The sequence below is a fragment of the Heterocephalus glaber genome, unplaced genomic scaffold (genome assembly GCF_053883595.1).
Source record: "Heterocephalus glaber isolate CG9 unplaced genomic scaffold, H.glaber_assembly_v1.0 deba00000071, whole genome shotgun sequence".
In the NCBI taxonomy this organism is placed as follows: Eukaryota; Metazoa; Chordata; class Mammalia; order Rodentia; family Bathyergidae; genus Heterocephalus; species Heterocephalus glaber.
In genome coordinates, this window is record NW_028258137.1 from 11,926,281 (window position 1) to 11,943,649 (window position 17,369).

General features: G+C 43.5%; 1 protein-coding gene across 11 annotated transcripts in view; it reads left to right on the top strand.

The window, feature by feature from the left end:
- The window catches only part of Wdr59 (WD repeat domain 59), a 141,151-nt gene that overhangs the window by 79,150 nt on the left and 44,632 nt on the right, over positions 1–17,369 (top strand). For 4 of the 11 annotated variants that reach the window (XR_015448663.1, XR_015448664.1, XM_021256698.2 and 1 more), the window contains exons 22-27: positions 2,727–2,839; positions 4,504–4,654; positions 4,760–4,832; positions 6,785–6,911; positions 7,577–7,719; positions 16,073–16,257. Coding sequence is in view for 9 of the 11 variants with exons in the window: in XM_021256698.2 (XP_021112357.1) it covers positions 2,727–2,839; positions 4,504–4,654; positions 4,760–4,832; positions 6,785–6,911; positions 7,577–7,719; positions 16,073–16,257 (792 nt within the window). In the remaining 2 variants the exon portion in view is untranslated. The other 7 variants (XM_004842848.3, XM_087204494.1, XM_021256700.2 and 4 more) reach the window with 5 other exon arrangements.

Here is a 17,369-nt window from a genome sequence, read left to right on the forward strand (position 1 = left end):
TAGTTCAGAAGATCCTAAAGCATTTACTGAATTTTTTTTTTAACTGTATCCCTTTTCTATTCCAGTTCCACAGTGATTGTTACATACCTAAATTTGGTAATATCTGTGTCTCCACCATTTGCACCCTCAATTCTTTTTTTAACTTTAAAAAGTATTTCATAAAATATTTACTAATGTGTTCCTTTAGCTAAAGATGTTCAGTTTTAAATAATGATTTAATTTTAACAAAAATTTAAATTGCCTTTATCTTTCGAGGAACACAACAAAGTTTTATTGCAAGCTGCTCCTTAAACTGCTTTATTGAAATGTAGTTTGCATATTATGTAATTTACCCATTTAAAATGTACCATTCAGCAGCTTTTAGTGAATTCAGAGTTATGCAGCCATCACCACAAACAGCTCTAGAACATTTTCATTACCCCCCAGAAAACCCTGTGCCCATAGCTATCACCTCTCAGTACCTTCTTCCCTCAACCTTAGGCACCCACTGCTCTACTGTCTCTACTGCACCCTTATTTTTTAGTGTGAGAATTACATTGAGCAGTGGAAATTATTAGTGGTTGTTCTATCAGCTCAGTATTTTGCCCTATAACTCTCCAAACATATCATTGCTAAACCTTTTCCTGGATTTTTAAGACCCTAGCCACCTAATTTTTATGAACACTAAGAAAGTAATTTGAGCAGGACATGGTGGCACACATGTATAATCCCCATACTCAGGAGGCTAAGGAAGGAGGATTGCTGTGAGTTCAAGGCTAGCCTGAACTACATAACAAGACCCGGTCTCAAGAAAATAAAAAAAGAAAGAGAGCAACTTGAGATAATAGGATCTGCCAAATTTATGGCAGAAGGCCTAGGTGCAACTTGGCTTCCTAGCAGAGTAACCCAGGCAAGTTCTCTCAGCCTTAGAGTGTGTTTGTAAAATGAGAACACCAAGAATAATTTCCTCAGAGGTTGATGAGAAGGTTGGTGAATGCATTAGTAAGATGGACTCAAAGTTCATGTTCTGAAAAAACCATTCCCTGAGGAAAACTACTTCTATAAGCTTTTTGTTTTTCGAGTTTTCGGTATTTTTCTGTCAGAGTTGACTTGGAAGGCCAGGCCAGGCCAGGCCGAGTGAAGTGGAAAAACTTGTGGCTTCCAACAGACTTAGCTTATCTCTGGGCTCTAGTACTTTTTTGTTACATGAGCCTATGCAAGCCACCTAGGCTTTCTGAACCTCAGGTTCCCTTGACTCAAAATGGAACTGTGCTTCAAAACCCATTCTGAGAGGGCCAGGGATTTAGCTCAGTGGTTCCAGTGCCTGCCTCGCAAGCACAAGGTCCTGAGTTCAATCCCCAGTACCAAAAAAAAAAAAAAATCATTCTGAGAACTAAATGAGATGGTGTCTAGAAAGCCTCATAATAGTAGCTAGCAGGTGGGAAATGCCCACTATATGGTACAACAACTGCTGCTGTTCAAATTATCATTCTTTGTGCCATGACCCTATTTAAAGGGACAGAGAAATGGCATTAGTGACAATACTTGAAAAATTTTGTTGTTGTTGTTCTTTATGGCAAGCATCACTCTGTTGAAGACATTTAGGAAATATTTGTTATGAAAGGAGGTGATAACATGTCTAAGTAGTCACCCAGGGTAGAAAACCTATCCTATCTCAGAAGCACATTAGCTTCTTTTAAGAACCACTCATGTGAGTCATTGATTAGAAATGAGTATAAAGTTCAGGTTTCTCTTTTAAAATGATACTTGTATTTTTCAAGAGTGTTGGTCCAGCATAACTTCATTGATTTTGCATATGTGATGTTTCTCAGCCTTTTTATTTGCTTTTTTTTTTTTACATTATAAATTCTTGATTCAAGATTTTTGTATTTTACCTTTTGAGCTTTACATAGAATCTAGAATAGTGTTTTCCAATTAGGTACACAGTGATGTGTTGCTACTATAAAAGATTTACGAAAAGTAGTATTGGCTTTTTAAAGGTATCGAGGGGATGGGAACTGGTTATGATGTGGTAAGTTCAGCATGAGCTTAGATTTAACACTTAATGGACATTAGTGTTTGCTAACAATTACAAGCCCCATGAAATTCCAAGTTTGGAGATATTCCTTAGATTTGGTGCCAGTAAAAAAAACCATGTCTGTTTAGCCTTGGCCTACTCTTCTTTAACCTCAGAGAGTATACTAAAACTTTTGTAAGGAAGGCAACACTTTTTCAGTATTTGGCTAAGGAAGGACAGATCTTAGACATTATACAGAATGCACTTCTTTGCTCCTTCCCAAGCCAGTTCACTTAATAAAACAACGGAAAATGTCATGAGTTATTGGTTAAACAGATGACCCCCTCAGATTGATTTTGCACTATGTCATTTCCCTGAAGTTTGCTTATTAAAAATTTTAAAGTTAATACTTTTTTGTTTTTTGGTACTGGGGATCAAACTCAGGACCTTGCTCTTGCCAGGCAGGCACAGTGCCACTGAACTACATCCCAGGCCCTAAAGTTAATGCTTCTGAGACTGTATAGAGCACACAGGTCCCCTGAGGGTCTTGTTTATAATGCAAATTCTGATTCAGTAGGTCTGAGCAGGGCCTAAGGTTCCAAACTTCAGTAAGCTTCCTGCTTTTGCTGCAAGACTTTGGGTTGTAGGTGGAGGACAGATGGCTCCCTTCTTGGTTTCTGTTCCTATCCTCATTAGTTTGAGTTTGAGTGTCTCTCTCTGATCTCTCCAGGTTTGGTCGCTGGCTGCAGTAGCTACAGATCTTTGCCTTGGTCCGAAGTCTGACCCAGATTTGGAAACACCCTGGGCTCGGCATCCATTTGGACGACAGCTTCTGGAGTCCCTGTACGTTTTGAGAACTAAAAGTGAGGAAAATGAGTGATGTCAATTGTAGGTCTGTAAACGCATTAGATGTTATCACCTAAGAGGAAAGTGCAAAAGCCTGAAAATTGAGAGGAAGAAATAGGATCTTTCCTTTTAGCACTGAAATAACCTCTGTGCAGAATGAACTTCTTACAGCAGAAGGAATTATACCGTGTTTGTCACTTATGACATGGATTTGCAACCCCTCAGACTTTCGTGTCTTCAGAGATTCATGCGTTAGTCTGTAGATCACATGAGTCTGAACAAAGGCTTTTGAGTGCTGGAGATGGTAAGTTTCTTCTTGGATGCAGTGGGGTTTGACCCCTGGAACAGATTGGAGAATTGTGTGTTGGTGTTTGTGTTCTCCCAACACAAGGACCCTTTCACCCTCTTAGGCAACTCATGAAAACATTGAATTTGTGTTCAGTGTATTGGACTGAAATAAGGCAAGCTATAATTATATAAAATAATCTACCACCAAGTAAGACACTTGACTGTCTGCAACATAAAGGCTCAGGGCCTGGGCAGGGGACTTCACATCCCTTGGGTTGGGGTTTGCTTTCCTTGCTTGCTGAGGCCAAGCCTGGGACTTCTGCTCCTGTCCCATTGCCTCATCCTTAATGCAGGTGTGACAGTGCATTTTATACACTTCACACGAGGCTCCAGTGTTATGGCACTGAGTGGTAGGAGGGTGCATTATTTCATGACAGAGGTAAAGACCTGATTCCTCATAATTTAACATAGTAGTCCTGAAAGACAAAGGGACAGGAGTGCCTAAAAGATAAAAAATATTCCTTGTCAAAAATTGAAAAAAAATTCCTTATCTATCTTATTTAGTAGTTCATATTTATGCCAAATGTGATGGCACATGCCTGTGATCCCAGCTACTCAAGAGCCTGAGGCAAAGCTGGGCATGGTGGCCATGCTTGTAGTCTCTGCACTTGAGATGGGAGCCTGAGACAGGAGGATCAGTTCAAGCTTAAGGCCACCACCCTGGGCTACAAAATGAATTCAAGGCTAGCCTGAACTCCATAAGTGAAACCCTATCTCAAAAAGACCAAAAAAAAAAAAAAAGAGGCTGAGGCAGAAGGATCTCAAGTTCAAGGTCAGCTTGGGCTATTAAATGATATTCTGTCTCAAAAATTTAAAAAGAAAAACCTAAAAAGGGCTGGGAGTATAGTTCAGCAATAGAGTGCTTACCTAGCATGCATGAGCCCCTGAATCCAATCCTTAGTACTAGAAAAACGAAAACAAAAAACCCTTATTCATAATTCTACCTCCACAGTCAGTGAATGGCCTGCCCACCGCACCGAGGTGGTACTGTGTTCTCTGAGCAAGTTCCCATGGCTTTAGGTTATGTGGATGGTGTACATGGGAGTGGCCTGAAGAACAGTGAGCCTTCCTTGGGGTCAGGCCCCCAAGAGCATGCGGCTGCTCACACAGATGTCAGGTTGGCCTGCGTGGTTCATGGGGAAGCTGCATCCTGTGCATGCCAGACTCACAGTAGTCAGAGCCTGGATCTGTAAAGCCCCAGTTCCTGATGGGGTTGTAGAGGCACACCCTGCCTCATGGCAGTAACCACATAGCCATGACTATTGTCCTTCCTCCGTTCTATCTTTGTTTCCTTCTCACATCTGTTTCTTCAGGTTGGCGCATTATTGCCGGCTTCGGGATGTTCAGACCTTGGCTATGCTCTGCAGTGTGTTTGAAGCCCAGTCTCAGCCTCAGGGGCTGCCAAACCCCTTTGGGTCTTTTCAAAACCGGTCTTCCAATCTCATGGTGTCCCATAGTAGATATGTAAGTATGTGCCTTCCTTTCTGGTTTGCATCTAATTCTTTCCATAATGTAAACTGATGTCCAGCAGCGTTCTGATGCCAATCCTATGTGTCCCCTTCCTTCTAGCCCAGCTTTACCTCCTCGGGTTCCTGCTCCAGCATGTCAGACCCAGGCCTCAGCACCGGTGGCTGGAACATAGGTTGGTTGGGAGTAATGATGCCCTCGCTGGATAGTCAGACCTCTAGAAGCTGTGTGCAAGTTGTCCATATGTAACCTGCCTCAGTCACTGTCCTGTCATTGGGACACAATACCCGACACAACTTAAAAGAGAGGCTTATTTTGGCCTATAGTTACAGTCCATGGTTGGCTGGCTCCATGACAGGAAAGGAATGGTGGAAGGACCTGCCATGGAGGAAAGCTGCTTATGTCATGGCAGCCAGGAAGCAGAGAGGAGAGCAGCTGGGGAGGGAGATAGACCCTTCCAGGCCATGCTCAGGTGACCCACCTCCAACCAGGCCCCCCTTCCTATCAGCAAGTCAGCTATTGCGCCCCCATGGTCCACTCACCTTCCAGAAAGCCCAGCCCCTAAGCATACGAGGCTTTGGGGGTACATTCTAGTTCTAAACCATTCATAATCTTTACCCGGTGCATATTCTCCATGTTTTTCTTTGTTTTCATTTCTTTCTCAATGTAGTGTGATAGGGTTACTGTTGCCAGGAAAGCTTCATCTTTCATATTGAATGGACCAGTTTCTGGAAGGTCTGTACATTACTGGGTTGCTTTGCATCTTATGATGGTGAGAAATTGATGCTAGATCTTGCCACTCTTCATCCCAAAAACCTAACCCTGCTACTTTCTTCTTCACATGCCCTTTTCCATGATCATCTGCTGTTCCCTATCATCCACCTCTTCCCATAACTGTTTTCAGTTTAGAGAAATAAAGCTGGGCCCAACTCCATAAAAGCTGACCATGAGGTCTGTTTCTTGAATAAATGTCTTGATGTTTTCTGGATTTTTGAAATTTCATCTTTAAAAATGATCTTAATTTTCTTGATTATAAAAGTTATATATGGGCCAGACATTGTGTTACATGCCCATATTCCCAGCTACTCAGGAGGCTAGGGAGGAGGATCACTTGAGTTCATGAATTCAAGGCCACCCTGGGCAATATAGCAAGAACTTGTCTCCTAAAAAAATGAATAAATAAAAATAGTACATGCTCAGTGAAGAAAAGCAAACAAAAAGTGTTAGAGAAGAAAATAGTAATTATTGATCTGTCACTAGAAGTAACATCCATTAACATTCCTGTATTTGTTACCTTTCTGTTGCTGTAACAGACACATACAATAAAGGAGGCAAGGTTTATTTAGGCTCATGGTTTTAGAGGTTTCAGTTCATGGTCAGCTGGCTCTATTGGCATTTAGCCCTGTGGCAAAGGCAGAAACAAACCTTTGTGGGGTAAAGCTGCCCGCTTCAGGCATCTAGGAAGCAGAGAGAGTAGGAGAGAGATCCAGAGAGGAGGAGGCCAGGGACCAGATAAGTCCCCAAGGTCACACCCCCATGATCCACTGCCTTCAACTAGGCCTCACCTCTTTCCATCACCTCCCAGTGAAGCCACAAATGATGGCTAACCAGTGGATTAACCCACTGATGAAGTGAGAACCCCTACAGTCCAGTCACTTCCCAAAAGCCCATCAGTAACCAAGCCTTCAACGCAGTGAGCCTTTTTGGGGGACCATGTTGGATCCCAGCCATAACAATTCTAAAACATTTTCTTCCAATCTGTATATGAGCGTGTACACAGAGGTGTATGGGTGTGTATTCTATATATGCTATTTTGTACTCTGCTTTTAATTTTATCAAGGGCATTTTCTCATGTCGTTTAACAAGTCTTTATAAATAATCACTGCATAACATTCTATATCATTGTACCTTAATTTGCTTAATTATTATGTGTACTTAATTAGTACCAACTTCCCTTAGTAGCAAATACCTGGACAAAGAGTTCTGTTTAGTTATATTTCTGAGTCTTCAGCCTGGTCTGTTTATCTTCTAGGGAATCAGTTGCACACACCCTGTAGTATGAGGATTTTCTAATGGTTTTCATGCCTCCTCTGATGCTCATCTTTCTGTCCCCTTTGCTTTCTCCAGCTGGGAGAGAGGCTGAGCACATGTCTTCCCCATGGGGAGAGTCTTCTCCAGAGGAACTCCGATTCGGGAGTCTCACCTACAGTGACCCTCGGGAGAGGGAGCGTGACCAGCATGACAAAAATAAAAGGTAATCATCGCCTTTTCAGGTGACAGCTGCAGTTCTAGAACTCGATTCTCCAAAGGCAGGACTCTTGCTTGAAGAAAGATAATATTAAGTGCCATGTAGTATCAAGCTTTTTCCCCCTCCCTCCTTCCCTCTTTCTTTCTTTTCTCTTTTCTTTTCTTTTCTTTTCTTTTCTTTTCTTTTCTTTTCTTTTCTTTCCTTCCTTCCTTTTTTCTTTCTTTTTCTCTCTCTCTTTCTCTTTCACCTTCCTTTCTTCCCCCCTCTCTTTCTCTCTCTTTTTCTTTCTTTTCCAGGGGATGGAATCCAGTGCCTTTGCACTGAGCTACATCCCTAGCCCTTTTTAAAATTTTTTTATTTTTTTTAATTTATTTTATTTTTTTTATTTTTTTGGTGCCAGGGATCAAACTCAGGTCCTTGTGCTTGCAAGGCAGGCAGCGGAACCACTAAGCTAAATCCCCGGCCCCTAAAATTTTTTATTTTGAGATAGGATCTGAGTTGCCCAGACTGGCTTTGAACTCACAATCTTCCTGCCTCAGTGCACATGCAGGCACACACACATACACACACACCCGAGTGCTGGAATTGCAGGCTTTCACCACCGCACACAGCATCAAGCTTTTTTTTTTTTTTTTTAAGAACTAATAGGAAATCTTTTTAATTTTATTCAGGCTTCTGGACCCTGCCAACACCCAGCAATTTGATGACTTTAAGAAATGCTATGGAGAAATCCTCTACCGTTGGGGTCTGAGAGAGAAGCGAGCAGAAGTGCTGAAGTTTGTGTCCTGTCCTCCTGATCCTCACAAAGGAATAGGTGAATATGAATTTCTTCCTTTTCCTGTCCCTGGCTGAAAGGTCATTTGTCATAGCCTAAGAGTTGGAATGAAGTTTTAGCTTTTTATTATAAGGAGAAATTTCTGGAGCATTTTGAGTCTGTTCCAAGCTTCTGAAAACCCTTGCTTTTCATAACAAGATTAAATCTTGTTGGAACTGAAGTAGTTTGAAACACAGAACTGATTAGAAGTAGAGATGTTTGTTCACTTACTTCGCTAATGCATTTCAAGCCCTGCTTGGTGCTCACGTTTTCCTTCCTCTCGTGGAGCTGACAGCCGGGAGGAGGGGATTAAATAATTAAAAATCGTGACAAATATTAATGAAGAGACAAAACTGATGTTGGTGCAGGGAAAGCAGGTGGAGCATTTTAGGAAATGGGTTGAAGTGTGTTGGGAAGGACATGCTGAGAGGCTGAGGTCCGAAGTTATGAGAAGGAACCACCAGCCAGAGCAGTGAGGAGAGTAGCACTCTGTACAGAGGGAGCAGCCCACAGAGAAAATGACTTGTCACTGTAAACGGGTGACAGAAGGCCAAGGGCTGGAACACAGTAAGCAAGGAGAGCATATAAAATTAGAGTGGGAGGGCCGAGGATTTAGCTCAGTAGTTTTGCCACCTGCTGTGCAAGGGCAAGGACCCAAGTTCGATCCCTGGTACCAAAATAAAATAAAATAAAATTAGAGTGGATAGCTGGCACAGTGGTGCATACCTGTAATCCCAGCACTCAGGAGGCTGAGGCAGGAAGATCATGAGTCTGAGGCCAACCTGGGCTACGTAGCAATTTCAAGGCTGTCCTGTGCTGTGTAGGAAGACTTTATCTCAAAAGAGAGAGAGAGAGAGAATGGGTATAGAAGCATAGGAGGAATAACTTCTAATATTCTTTAGTACAATAGGGTAACTATGGTAGGCAACAATTAACTGAATATTTTTAAATGCCTCAGAGGATTTTGAATATTCTCAACACAAAGAAATGATTCATATCTGAGATGATAGATTTGCCAATTAATCTGATCTGATCATTACACATTGTATTCCCTTATAGTGTGAATGCAACATTGCATCCCATAAACATGTAGCATTACTATGTTGATTAAAAATATATTAGTAAGCCGGGCATTTAGCTCAGTGGTTCCGCCGCCTGCCTCGCAAGCACAAGGACCTGAGTTCAATCCCCGTACCAAAAAATATATATATATTAGTAAAGGGCCAGGGATTTAGCTCAGTGGTTCTGCCACCTGCCTCATAAGCTCAAGGTCCTGAGTTCAATCCCTGGTACCAAAAATAATTTAGTAAAATATATATATATTAGTGAAATATTTTAATAATAACATAAACAAATAAAAAACATAGATTGTAGGATATTAGGGGCATAGCAGGCAAGGACTTGTAGATTGTGGTAAAGAATTGGGGTTGTATCCTTAGTCCACTAGTGAGCTTCAGAGGGTGTTAAGTGACATGCTAAAGAAATAAAATAAAGAAGCAGTATATGCTGATTTACATTTTAGGAGGATCACCTTGGCCGTTAGGAGGGAAAGATTGGAGGAAGGCATAGTAGAAGTAGGAAGACTGGAGACTAGTACAGGGGTCAGAGAGGTCGGCAGCCTGCTCTGAGGGCATTACTGGAGGTGGAGAGAGATGGGTAGATTAAAAATATGTTTGAGCGGTAGACTCAGCTTGACTTGCTAATAAATTAGATATGGGACTGAGGAAGGAAAATGAAGCTTGGCTGATTCCTAGAGGCAGGTGGCAGTGCTGTATTCTAAGATGGAAAAGTCTGCTTAGTTTGGGGTCAGCAGAGATGCAGGAGATAAGGGACTGCAGGAGTCTTATGGGTGGTGGGATGTCCAAGGTGGTCAGGAAAGATTGGAGTGGGAGCTGGGAATCCGGGAATCAGAGCTGTGAGGATGGGTGGATTTACCTGGGAGCCAGAGGTGAGAACACAGCTCACAGTAAGGGTAACAGCCTGCCTGCCTGCCTGGGCCTTGATAGGAATGAGTGCTTGGAGCTGGGTCTGAGGGGAGGAGCCAAAGATAGAGACTCCGGATGAGACGCCAGTGAGTTTGAGGAAAAGCCAGACTGTGATGAATCCACCTTTGCAAAAAGATTTTTTGACAGGAAGAAATGAAAGACTGCCAGAGAGCGTGGGCTGAACACACTGAATTCCTCTCTCCCCAGAACTTAAGTGTCTGTACAGAGCTTTTCTGAAAAGACGTGACTGTGTGAGAAGTAGTGTCGGCAGTGAAATGTGGGCCCTGGGAAGCCGATAGGCAGCTGATTTTACAGGGCCTGATAAGCTGAGCCTGAACTGACAGTCAGAAAACAGAAAGGCCCACTGCAGAACCCCAGGTGGCTCAGGAATCAGTGGTACCTGGTACCTCAGGGAGGGGCTTGAAGGTGAGATTTTGGGTGGGCAGGGCGGGGTACCAGGGATTGAACTCAGGTCCTTCCGCTTACAAGGCAGGCGACGGAATCACTGAGCTAAATCCCCAGCCCTTGAAGGTGAGATTTTTAAAAGCCAGGCTTTTAGGCTTTTTTGATGGCTTTTTAGGATCCCTGGGTTCCTCCTCCTGGTTTGCAGAGTAGGATGTCACCCTCCTGTACCCCAGCAGAAATCCAGAAGTTTATTCTCCAGAGACGGTGAATACATTTCCACATTGAACAGACTACTAAGTACATACCCTGATGATGGGAGAAAGACCAGGGATACAGAGGCAACCTTAGAAGCTTTCAGAGAGACAAAACGGGTCACATGTGAAGGATGAGGACCATGAATGGCATCACACCCCTGAGGAACAGTTCTGGAAACTAGATGAGAGTGCACCACTATCTCCAAAATTATCAAGAAAATGATTCTTGTCAGATTCTGAACCCCGATTATCAATTACAGGTGAAACTGGACCTTTAGCCTAAGTAAGGAGGACTAGATTCAGAACAGGAAGTGAAGGGGTCAGAGCCAAATGAGGGGCTTGCTGTGACAACCCTAGACAGATAGCCCAGTCCCCACTGGGGCCTCAGGAGCCTTGGTTCCAGGGACAGCAGATTGAAAAAATGTACCTAGTTTATTGCAGTGTTCGGTGTATTTATAGAAGAATCAGATATTTGAGGAAGAGCTTGGAGATGAATTATTGATAAGTACATAGCAAACTAAGCACATAAAAATATGAGACAGTTACTAGTTCTGGGAAAAGCAAAATGCACAGGAAAGGAAAAGTGTCTTAGTACATAGATGAATGATGTTTACCTAGGTCAATAATGTACAAGGGGAACATGATCCAGCCAAAGTAGAACTGGGGAAAAAAACAAAACAATAAAAAAAACCAAAATAGAACTGGGGGTAAAGATGAGGGGCAGGTTGTGTGTGTGTGGTTGGGGAGCCTGGGGTCGGGGGGGTGGTGAAGGAGCAGTCACTGGGAAAGTCATAGATAGCCAATAGATAATGCTTAAAAATACTATTTAAGAAATAGCTTCATAAAAACACCGGCTCAAGATATGAAGGTAAAAATGAAAGAAACATTTGAATCAACTAAAAAGATTTCTTCTAGGGAGTGATGAGGTGTGGGAAGTCAGGGAATCCTGGGTTTTGTAAGATGCATAGAATTATTTGACTCTTTTTAAGGGAGTGAAGTTTGAGATAGGGTCTTGCCATATATATAGTTCAGGCTGGTGTTAAACTCACTGAGGCTGGCCTCCAGCTTGAGGTGATCCTCCTGCCTCAGCCTCTCAAGTGCTGGGATTACATGTGTGCACCATCATGCTTGGCTCTTGACTCAAGTTGTGTATGTACATGGTTCACTTTGAGAAACTAAATGGAGTAATACTTATATTTAGACAGTGAATAACAAGATTATTTTCTTTTTATTTTTCTTAACAGGGATTATTTTAATATGGCTTATTTTTGTATATATACTTGAAGAAATGCAAAGACACAAAGTGGCTTTTAGGCAACATGTTTTCAGAGCATCTCAATGCAGGGAAGTATACCAGGAAGAGATTAATGATACACTGGAGCAATTTGTCTTTTAAAATTTGTTTTTAGGAAAACATAAATCACAGAGATATAATCAGTCCCTCAGTTAGATTAACCTTTACTGATACCTAATGTTTATTTCTGTGGGATGTACAAAGAAACAGGTATGGTTTGGAGTGGGGGCAGGAAGTCCATAATCCAGAGTTTGAAGCTAAACTCATGAACACCTAAATGATAGTCAGGAATTAATAACACAAAGCTGGGTTTGCCTGCAGGAGGATCACAAGTTCAAGGCCAACCTGTGCTGCATGTCAAGTTCAAGGACAGCCTGGACTGCATTAAAGAACAAGAATTAATAGTATGTCCTATAACAATAAAAACACAAGGTTTCAAAAAAAAGGCAAGATTGTAAGAGATTTTCAAACAAAATCATTGAGAGCAACTTTTTTTGGGGGGGTGGTACCAAGGATCGAACTCAGGACCTTGCACTTGCAAGGCAGGCGCCGGAACCACTGAGCTAAATCCCCGGCCCGAGAGCTACTTTCTTTATGCAAAGCTTTCCAAGGTAGCCTGTCCAGACTTTGGAGGAATTGGCTACCCAGATACAGGACACAGCAGGGTCTTTTGTTTTTTAATTTGTCTTTTTTACAGTGTTAGAAATCAAAGCCAGAGCCTCCCACATGCAAGTCAAAGCTCACTACCACTTAGCTACATCCCCACCCCTTTTGAAAAATTTTGAGACAGGGTCTTGCTAAGTTGCCTAAGCTGGACTAAAATTGTCCTGAGTTACAGGCATGTACCACCACCAGGCTGGCTATCAGGTTTGGAAAAAAAACCTACCCCCGGGCTCCCAGGACATAGGTGGTCCTTTTAAGGATGAATAGTAGCGGTTTCCTCTCCTCCTTATCTTACCTGCAAAGCTTATCTTAGTATCTGCAGGCTTCACCATAGCAAATTTGAAGGATAAAGTTGTTCTCATATGTAGGAGGTTAGATCCTTATAGGAAGGGCTCAAAGCTTCATTTATTTGGAGAGAATAATGCTGGACACACTATTCCCTTCAATATAAAATCTGAGTTGATTTTTGTTTTCTTGGTTTCCCCTCATGTGGTATGTTACGTGCTTGGTTATAATTGTGGCAAAGGGAGGGGAGTGCTTTCCCTTTTCTGCCTCCTTATGGGGATAATTCCCTCCTTACAGATGCAGATCTGCCCACTCAAGTTTTGTTCAGCAGTTTTCTGGTTCAGTTTATTAATTTAATACCGTTTTTATTTACATTTGTGCCCTTTTTGTTGCACGGTTAACAAACTAGCATTGTCTGCCTTTGGAGTTAGCTTCCATCTGGAGGCTTTGTAAAACCTCAGAATCATAATTTGATTGTTCTATGTGTTTCAAGTTCTTCCTTTCCCCTCCCCAACCTTCCCTTCACTCTCCTAGGGATTTAACCCAGGGCCTTCACACTGAGCTACATCCCTAGCCCATTTTTTATTTTGAGACAGGGTCTTGCTAAGTCACTAATTCACTGGGCTCAAATTTATGATCTTCCTACCTCAGCCTCCCGGAGTGCTGGATTATAGGCATGCACCACCACATCCAGCTCTGAAGTATTTTATCACCCTTCATAGTTTGTCTGGTAGGAACCAAGAATGATCCACTTCTCCTCTACCAGGTTTCAGCTGCAAAACCAATACTGTGCCTTTTACCTGTGATCCCCAAGTTTACCACTTTTCCTGGCCTGTCAGGACATGACAGCTCTGCTGTGTGTAAAGCCAGGTTTCCCTAAGCCAAAGAATAGTTTTCTGGGAGGATCTGCAGACTTTATGTCTGTGCATAAAGCCTTCTCCTCTTCTTAATAATGGTTTGTCAAAACCAATTAAATGAGACTTGAATTTAAATTCTGGGTATGACCTTGGCCATAAACTTGATTTATCCATTTATATCCTGGTAAGGAGGGCAGACTCTTATTGAACCTCTGTAAATACTTTTTCATGAGCAGGCAGTTTGATGCTTAACCATTGTTTTGAGCAGTTTTGTAGATAAGGTCAATCAGTATATACAGTGGACCCTTGACTTATGAACCTGATCGGTTCCCAAGGGCTGGCTGTAACTAGGTCAGTACAGCTGAGATCTGGATGTTTACCTGGGTACACGCTAAAGATAACAAGAGGCAGATGAATCTTCCATTAACCTAACTAACCTAAGTTGTTCATATGTCAAGCTAGTCATAACTTGAGGGCCCACTGTAATTGTTTCCTATGGAATTGCTGTTCCTAAGTCTTCCTGATGATTTAATGTTGTAATCTACATTAAGATCTTCTTTGGATTTTTTTTTCCTTATGAATTCTGGAAGACTAATTGGAACAAGATATGTTAAAGAGTGTTCAATTTATGTAAGTAGAGTCTGTCAATAAAAAGGATCAAAATGCAGTAGCTATATGTACCAATACCCCACAATGAATATGTTTACTATGTATCACAAGTATATACTAATACATTTTTTTTAAATGTATACCCTGTTGAAATGAGGGTTAACCTGGGCAAGGTGGCATATGCCTGTAATCCCAGTACTCAGAAGGCTGAGGCAGGAGGATTGCTGTGAGTTCGAGGCCACCTTGAGCTACATAGTGAGTTCAAGGCCAGCCAGAACTACATAACAAGACCCTGTTTCAAAAAAACTCAAAAAAAAGATGAGAGAGCAAGGAAGTTTTCTCTCAGTTACCTATTAGAAAATAGTCCATTGGCCATAATTCAGTATATTTTCATCAGTTTTATTCAGTCCTTAGTTGTTAGTTGTATCATAAAAACTGACCCTATTGTCAGAAGGACAGAGAGGAGGAACCAAGCTTGGGCAATTTGCAGAGGTGGCAGCGTGAAGAGGGAGGGGTCCCCGCCCCCATTCAGGGACTTCTATTTCCTCCGGGAAGTGAGAGACAGCTGGGAGAGGAGCGCAGAGGCGTGTGGAGAAGCTTGCAGGTGTGGCAGAGCTGTGGGACAGCCCTGTGGGAATGGGAGAGAGACAGTGATGCTGAGTGTTGCTGGTCGTGTGAGGCGCGACTCACTTCTTGATGGCGGGCTGTCCTCGAGGGCCACTTAGCTCCCTGGAACAGATGTGGAGGGGGCAAGAGCGAGCTTGCACTTCTGCCAGGTGGTGCAGGGCAGGAGGAGGAGCAAGGAGTTGAGGATTTCTGCAGAGAAGTGATTATAAAGTTGGTCCTGTAGCGCTTGCCTGTCATCACAGCACCCCAGAAAGCTGAGGCAGGAGGATCACCAAGCCCAGCTGAGAAAACTAAGCAGGACCATACCTCAAAATAAAAAACTTAGAAAGGGGGCCAGGGATTTAGCTCAGTGGTTCCGCCACCTGCCTCGCAAGCGCAAGGTCCCAAAAAAACAACTTTGAAAGGGCTGAGATGTAGCTCAGTGGGAAGGCCCTGGGTTCAATCACCAGTACTACAGAATAAATAAACAAATAAAGTTGGCCGTGTAATTTCAGGTTGGCCACAGGGCAAAGTGCAGCCAGGAAGGGGCAGGTGGGCTGAAGGGGTAGAGTACAAGGGCCCAGTGGGGTGCATTTTGGAGACACCAAGGATCATGCTGAGGACTGAAGCAGATCAGATTGTGCAGGTGGGGGCTGAGCCTCATGGTCTCTTCCAAGAGGCAGGACCCATGCCTGGCAGAGAGGTGGAGGAGCGCTGATATGGCCACCTTACCCCCACCAGTGGGGAGCAGTCTGTAAGCTGGACTGGCTGAAGCCAGGCGCAGTGGCTCATGCCTGTCATCTCTTCACTCAGGAGGCCGAGGCAGGAGGATCATAGTAAGTTCGAGGCCAACAACATGGTGAGTTGAACAACATAGTGAGATTCTGTCACAACAAAAGGAGATCAGGCTATCAAGTTGGTAAAACCAGTGAGCTTTCACCTAAAATGTTTCCAAGCCATTCCATTCTTTCAGCACATCACATGACAGCCCCTGCCAGCTGTTGGGCCAGAGGAAGCAGTGGGTTTCCCACAGGCTGCTGAGAGCCACTGGCCGGCCATCCTCTGCTCTCACCCTGCCACTGCAGTGACAGTGGCTCCGCTTTAGGAGACTTACCTACATTGCAGAAGAAGAAGTTCTGCTGATTAAAAAAAAAAAAAAGGCACTGGGCATGGTTGTATACACGTGTAATCCCAGCACTCTGGAGACTAAGGCAGGAGTTCAAGGCCAGCCTGAACTACATAGCAAGACCCTGTCTCAAAAAACAAACAAAAGGAAAACCACTGGTCTGACAGAATCCTGAGGGCAGTTGCCTTTCCTCCTGCAAGTACCCAGTTTCCTTTGTCAGAGCCAAACTCACGGTGCCTCTCATTTTGCCCGTCTCCACCCATCTGCAGAGTTTGGTGTGTACTGCAGCCACTGCCGGAGCGAGGTCCGCGGCACGCAGTGTGCCATCTGCAAAGGCTTCACGTTCCAGTGTGCCATCTGCCACGTGGCCGTGCGTGGGTCATCCAACTTCTGCCTAACCTGTGGGCATGGCGGCCACACCAGCCATATGATGGAGTGGTTTCGGACCCAGGAGGTGTGTCCCACTGGGTGTGGGTGCCACTGCCTGCTGGAAAGCACTTTCTGAGCTCACAGTGAGCCTGGTGGAAATCCCAGAGGACCCTGCGGACCAGTGAAAACTTTGTGCTGAGGGAAACTCCAGATGTGGGTCATCCCTAGCAACGTGGGAGTGGGTTCCCTTTGCAGACTCCCACAGCAGCTGCTCCCTAGGAGCCCTTGTGGTCTCTTTTCTTTGGCTGCCCTGGCATGGGCATCATCAGCGGAAGGGGAGGCCAGGATCACAGAGCTGGACTCTGTCTGCACCCGCTGAGCTACCACAGTGGAAGTTTTCATGGGGGGAAGCACCTGCCTGCAGAGCCAGTGCCAACCTCCAAGGCATAAGCCCTGTGCCACCAGTGGGCTCTGCTGATGCCAATGTAGAGACCAGGGTAGCTACAGAAGAGTCTCTTGAGCCACAGGGCAGTGGACATAATTTAATTGACAAGTGAGCCCATGATGCCTGGGACTTTAGCAGTTACTGCCTTTAAAGAGCTGATGAGGGCTGGGGATTTAGCCCAGTGGTTCCGCTGCCTGCCTCGCAAGCACAAGGTCCCAATTTTGATCCCGGGTACCAAAAAAAGAGCTGATGGACAGCAGCCATCTGAAATATGATCCTGGAAATATAACTATGTGACGTACTTAAAGATTCTTAAAATGTATTTTTTTATCTCACCTCCAGCTTTCCCTCAACTAATAAAATTCTAGTAATTCTTTTTTTTAAAAAAAGTTGTACATCTCAGTGAATCATTTTTTCCCCTACTTCTGATTGAAGTTAGCTATTTTGGATAGGACCAAAATCAGTGCTCTGCTTTTTAAAGGAAATGCTGATTGACTTTGGTCATCTGACAGGAAAAAATAGAATTGGACATTTAAGGTTCTTCCCAGTCCCAAGTCTTATAATTATTTCTTACACCAAAAGGTAGGTAAGATTACATTGCAGCATTGGCACACAAGTCCTTTCTGCCTCTGAACAGGCTGACGAAAGTCTGGGAGCGCCTCGTTGGTAATTGGGCTCTTTTGCAAATGTTGCCCAGGTTTATCCATGGTCCAAGGTCTCATGTATGCCTCATTTTAAAAAATTTTTTTTTG